General features: G+C 41.0%; 1 protein-coding gene across 1 annotated transcript; it reads right to left on the reverse strand.

Annotated features, from left to right (window-relative positions):
* Positions 1 to 1,687: 1,687 nt before the first annotated feature.
* Positions 1,688 to 5,818, reverse strand: LOC131881024 (uncharacterized). The gene is made up of 5 exons (XM_059227770.1): positions 5,738 to 5,818; positions 5,512 to 5,677; positions 4,205 to 4,417; positions 3,933 to 4,130; positions 1,688 to 1,923 (listed from the first exon to the last, which is right to left on the reverse strand). Exons 1-5 carry the CDS (start codon positions 5,779 to 5,781, stop codon positions 1,834 to 1,836), a joined length of 711 nt encoding a protein of 236 aa, XP_059083753.1. The 5' UTR covers positions 5,782 to 5,818; the 3' UTR covers positions 1,688 to 1,833.

The raw sequence follows: 5,818 nt of genomic DNA on the forward strand, positions 1-5,818 counted from the left end.
ATGGCAAGCGTTTAAGGAAATAAAATACAAGTCTTCTTGGCCCTTTTTTAGCTACTAAAGTCGCATGCCAGATTCCAGATCTGCTCGTTGAGAGAACAATATCTTTTCTTTGTCAATCGAGATTGGATATGAGTTTCATTCGTCTCGGCAAGTCCAAGTTCCTTTGTATCATCGTCATCATCACATCTTGGCGATGAATCTGGCGTTCTTGGAGTTGCCAGAAAATAGACAGGCGTCTGCGCCTAGTTTACCGAGAAGGGAAAAAGCTCAGAGTTGGAGGGACAAAGGACCGCCTCAATTTGAGTAACGTTCCACTTGGAACGGGTCCTCTTCGACGAATGATCAAGATGGCTGAATAGCCAGAAGTCTTCGGGCGCATTCCAAGTGGATGGGGATACTTGTTTTAGCTAAAGATAAGGGATGTAAGTAAGTACGCAGACGAAGCTTTGGATATTTCAATTCAAAGAGCAATTTTAGCGCAGTAGCATTGAAAAGTCAAGACTTTTCAGATCTTATTGACATGACGCACGCAGATATCTATTTTTCCCTCCGACGGGGGACATTCGGTTGGATCTTTTACGAAACTCGTCAATCGTTACTAAACACACTGTGTATTTAAAGATGACAATCGGAAACATTTTCAAAAAACTTCTGCTTTCACTTTCCGCCGAACTTTCATTTTCTGGCTAGTATAACAAGGTGGTGTCTGAAGTGCAAAGATAATGCACATGACAAAGTAGAATCCATGAACTCTTGGAATGTGGTGTAGACTAGGACACTAACTAAGGTCGATAAATCAATGAGACTTTCCACACGTCGATTTATTTCAGCTCTATCGGGGACAACGAGGTCAAAAATTATGCTCTCTCAAAACTAACTGCTTGTAAAGATAGGCGCAGTTGATCACGGTGTAACGGCAAAAATGATTTATATTTTCTTGATTTCGATTATGGAGTCTCAGCTGTTGCGTCAAAGCAATTTCACATTACCCAAATTGTCACCAGGTCAGTCTCCGAAAGATTCTAGATTTTTGTAGTATTCTCAGTTAACTAAAACCAATCACTGCGTTTTTTGCAAGGAGAGCAGCAAACTTTTGTTCATGGTCATGGAGACGAAAGCATTCAGGGCTACTATTACCGAAACATGTCTTGTTTAACAAGATAAAACTGAAAGGGCAAAGGAAATACCAAAAGGTATTAAATTTAATTAGGTGGAGCTTAGGACTGGCAAAGTGGATATAATACGTTTTTACAGTCAGTCTAGGAAGCTGGCCCATTTTTTGACGCCTTCCTCTTTCATATCTACACGTACTTATATTCGAGGCCTAATTTCCCCCATACGACTGAAATTGGAAATGTCACGTAATTTGACCATGTAAATGTGCGAAGATTCATCCCAAGGAAGGTGTCCTTTTATTGAGGATCGAAATGAACATACAGATACATTGGTGAATTTTCAAAATGGTCATTAAAAAAAACAGCCCGAATCCTACAAATAGTAAACGTGAACTTGGCTTATTTGTTGGGAATGTTGAGCTCACTGTTTACTCATACTCAAATCTAGTCATCATTCTAGTCAATACTATGTAAAAGACATTCGTTTGAGAAAATGAAATACAGTTCTCCAACTCTATTTGTCACAACAATTTGCCCTCTGTCTTACTTTTATTTGTCTTTAACTTTGTTAATGCGGACTAGATCCAGCTTTATTACGTGCTTCTTTTCATGTATTATTACACAGATCTGACGTTGTAATCTTTCAAAATCAGGATAATGCTCGTACAAGCTGATGTGGCGTCTTCTTGAATTAGGCGTATTTTTCGTTCCCTTTCAGTTATGTAGGAGTATCCTGAATGCTTCCCAATGTATCACGACCTTTTGACCTTTTGACCACATATGTGTGCGGAAACCAATGCAACGTAAACTGAAAAAAATAATCTTGCCTTAACTACAATGCTTTTATTGGCAATGGCTGAAGACCAAAACTGATTATGACTGATTAGAAAGACGTAGGAAACAAATTTGCCCGCCAGATGTCAGGGGTAAAATTGGGATGGACATGGGCGGATGCTTGAAACGCGTCCAAGTTTCTGGATTTAGCCATTCGTCTCTCTTTACCTTCCCTGGATCCAACCTTTCTTGGCAAGAAATCCCATTTCAACGACAAAGACGACGACGACGACGACGACTACTTGAGATCACTTGGTTTACTTCTTGGAACAACCAACCCCTGGTGGATGAGGGCCGAGGGTCCCCCTCTACCACTCTCTTGGTCTCCCTATTCGACACCAGCTCCAGTCGGACTCAAAACTATATCCCAAAGTGCCCAACTCACATCCTTCCTGATCGGCGGAAGTCTCGATCAGGTCAAATGCTGGTGAACAAGCTCAATCAGAATCATGAGTAGCAAGTACTCGTACGTACTTGAATACGGGTGAACATTGCACGTCATTGTTAGCCAATGAGTTTCTAGGCAACCAAGAGCATTTCGATGTTCGAGCAGGATGCGCCATTATTTCTGATTGGTGAGCACTGAACCAGCCCCATGAATCTATGGCAAGTATGTTTTCCCTTCCCTCTCACATTTGGGGCCGTGACTCGAGAGTTTTATAACGGAGAATAAACGACGAAAATTCCCACTCCATTGGAACGAACCGCGGAGTTGTCATGTTTCTGAGAGATGTTGCGGACTGGCGACGAATGTTCCATCCAGCTGACTCGGCGATCTGGTACATTGACAAGATCTAAGGAACAAGAGCACAACCGACGAAGGGATCGCATAATACTAATAATCAGGGGATCATTGTCAACATGAGCCTCTCTCAAACGGCTTGTGCTTGCGCGGATAAATGGGCCGTTTAGGAACCTACTCAATGGCCATTCGATAAGGCACACTTACTCGAACTGTGGGAAGGCGAACTAAAGAGGGCTTCTAAAAATGGGCAGAAATTTGCTTAAGCATACAGTATAACACAGATCTATCTGAGCCCTTGTTTAGCATGTTATCAAGTTCTGCTTGAATGATTGAAAAGGTCATTCAGTTGGCAGCATATTAGCTTGAAGGGCCATTATTATCTCCTCTTTTTCGCCAGTTGAATAAAACTGAATCGATTTTAACAGATTAGGCTGGTAAGGTAAAAGGCCGCAAGATTAGGGTCGCGTCAATTACGAAGGTGAAACGCTTGCATTTTATTTGGAAGCGTTTATCGGTTTTGGTACATATTGTCATTCGAGAGAGAATCAGGACTGTCAATGAGAAATGATATAGCATGAATACCATTCACGTGTTGAATACAATAGTATTTACGGCTAATTTTAAAGTTGATGAATGCTTCTCTTTACAGAGAGGATGGAGGAGAATCGCTTTCACGGAATAACAGGGAAATCATGATATTACTTTTTGGGGTTTACTGGAACCCTTTGCTCATTGAGATCATATGAATGAGGTCCTGGAATGGTTCGGGTTCCAAAATCACGAGACATATAAAAATGAATACTTGAACAAGAGACCTTTGATAAACCAAATATTTGTACTTATTGCGATCTAAAAATCAATTCCATGAAACTGGTTTGAAATACTCAACCATTTTTTGGACAACAAAAACAAGAGTTTCGAAACACAGTGATTAACACGGCCTTCTATTCATCTTCTCCACTTGGCAGTATTTGAGATGAATATAAAAATAGGTATTCCACCACACAGATTTCGAGACTAAAATATTGGCTCAAATTATCAAACCAAATCTTCACAAATGAGCCCGTTCCCAAGGTGATTCCCGGAATAACCACTTTCATAAGTGCCCCGAAAAAGATAATTTGCCTGTCAGCGAGATCCCTTTTCATGGAGAACATGCTTATATTAATTGAATGAACATCCGACCACAGGGAACAAGCTCTCATTCAAAAAAGATTGTGACTATGCTGCGTCTATACCGTCTTAATCCAATCAATTTCCAAAGCCGACGCCCCTGATTGTTTGAACTCGGAATACACCCCACCAAACACTTGGAGCCCGATACTCAGGATCTTGGATCGGTCCAAAGGCTCATGATCGGGTTGAACCTGTCCTCGGTAGTAGAACTTGAATTCACTGAATGGAACTTGAGTCTCCGTGAAGCTCTCTGACGAAGGCTAAGGAAACGAAAGAGGAGAAACTAATCAACCTTGATCACGCATCCGTTTGATTAGTGATATCGTGGAAGTACCTGAAAGACGGCTTCGAAACTTCCGTCTCCGGTTATTGAAGACTCGTCTCGGAGCAGAATCTTGTAGTGAGTGGCAGAGCCTTGACTACGACATCGGATTTGAAGCCCGTTCACGGCGGAGAGATCGAGGTCCGTGCCAACACGATATCCTGCAAATCCAGCTCCGTTTTCTTGCGGATTTAGCACGGAAAAAAAGATCGCTCTCTGAAAGACCTGCAATGATCCAATTCAAGAGTCATTTCCGGCTTTTCAGGCATATTTAGGGGCTCTTAAGACAGATACATATATCATAACGTTAATTGTAATCCTGTCAATTTTGGAGAGAACCATCCAGGGTTTCGTTTCTCTTCTGTGCTGAAGATTAATATGAAAGTAAGAATGGCGGCTGTTCTATATGTTTTTTTTTTAAATTCATTAACTGTTGGCGTCCATACATTGACCATTGAATGTTATCTATCTTTTGATTTTGAGTCAACTGACGCCAGGTTATGATTATATGGAGCTTTGAAGTCTCATTATTTGACGATAAAATCTTGGATGCTTTACCTTTTCGTTTCTTGCTCACTCATTCTTCGTCACAATCACCTATCAAATTGCTTGCGATATCTCCTTGAAATCTAGCTCTTTTTTTTCATTTTTAAGTTTGCCTTGCGGTTTGACGGCGAAATTCAAAACTGCAAAGCTGGCATCTTCTTCGGCTTGCCATTAGCACACAGTTCTTTGAGCTTTCATGACTTCAAAAAGAGTCATGAAAAGTTGCAAGACCTAGCCCAGACATACCTAACATTTTGAGCACCGTGTCAACCAAGTGACGGTCCATGGAATGATGATTAGCGGTTTTATTTGAAATAAAGAGCAGAATTTACGGTCCTCAATTTGATTGCTTTTGTGACTGTTGTAACAAACATTTGAAATGTCTCCCTTGTATCGAGGCTTACAAAGTTTCAAGAGAGAAAGAGCTCAGTCGCAGAGCAGAGAATGTGCCCTAAATAATAAAGTCTCCTTTTTTGATGTTCTTGTTTCGACTGCATTACATTACTCAGATGATTCCAACATTTCAGCCGCTTCAATTTCATACTAGTGATAATTTCGTATAATCTCAGTTTAGGTTTGTGGTCACGGTGTCCACACTTTTGCTCCAAAAGTGTCATCTATTGTGGATTTTGGTCGAAGTTTTGAATTAGTTGATAAAAAGGACATTTTGTGGTAATGGTGTGAAGTTGGATTAGCAATAAAAGAATATAACCAAGCTAACTTAGCAATCACATCGTCATAGCCGATTTGCCTTTTTGTCCCAGACCTTTTACCTGCGTCTTCTGGAGTACAAACGAGGCTTTGGACTTGCCGGGTTCTCTGACGGTGTCCGAACTCTCAAACCATCCATCCAAATTGTCTATTTGTCCAAAATCAAAGTCAGACATGTCCTTGACAACCATCTCGTTGGTCAATTCGGAAGATGAGGTCAAAAGAGCACTGAAAAAGCTACATTGGCTAATCGGAGATCGGCCAATCATAATTTCCACCTTTACTCACCCGGATCCTAGCCAAGTCAATAACAAAAGGGGCAATTCAATCATCTTGTTTTGTAAGCGATGAAAAGAAGCAACAGGTGGC

This window comes from Tigriopus californicus, chromosome 5 (genome assembly GCF_007210705.1).
Source record: "Tigriopus californicus strain San Diego chromosome 5, Tcal_SD_v2.1, whole genome shotgun sequence".
Taxonomy (NCBI): Eukaryota; Metazoa; Arthropoda; class Copepoda; order Harpacticoida; family Harpacticidae; genus Tigriopus; species Tigriopus californicus.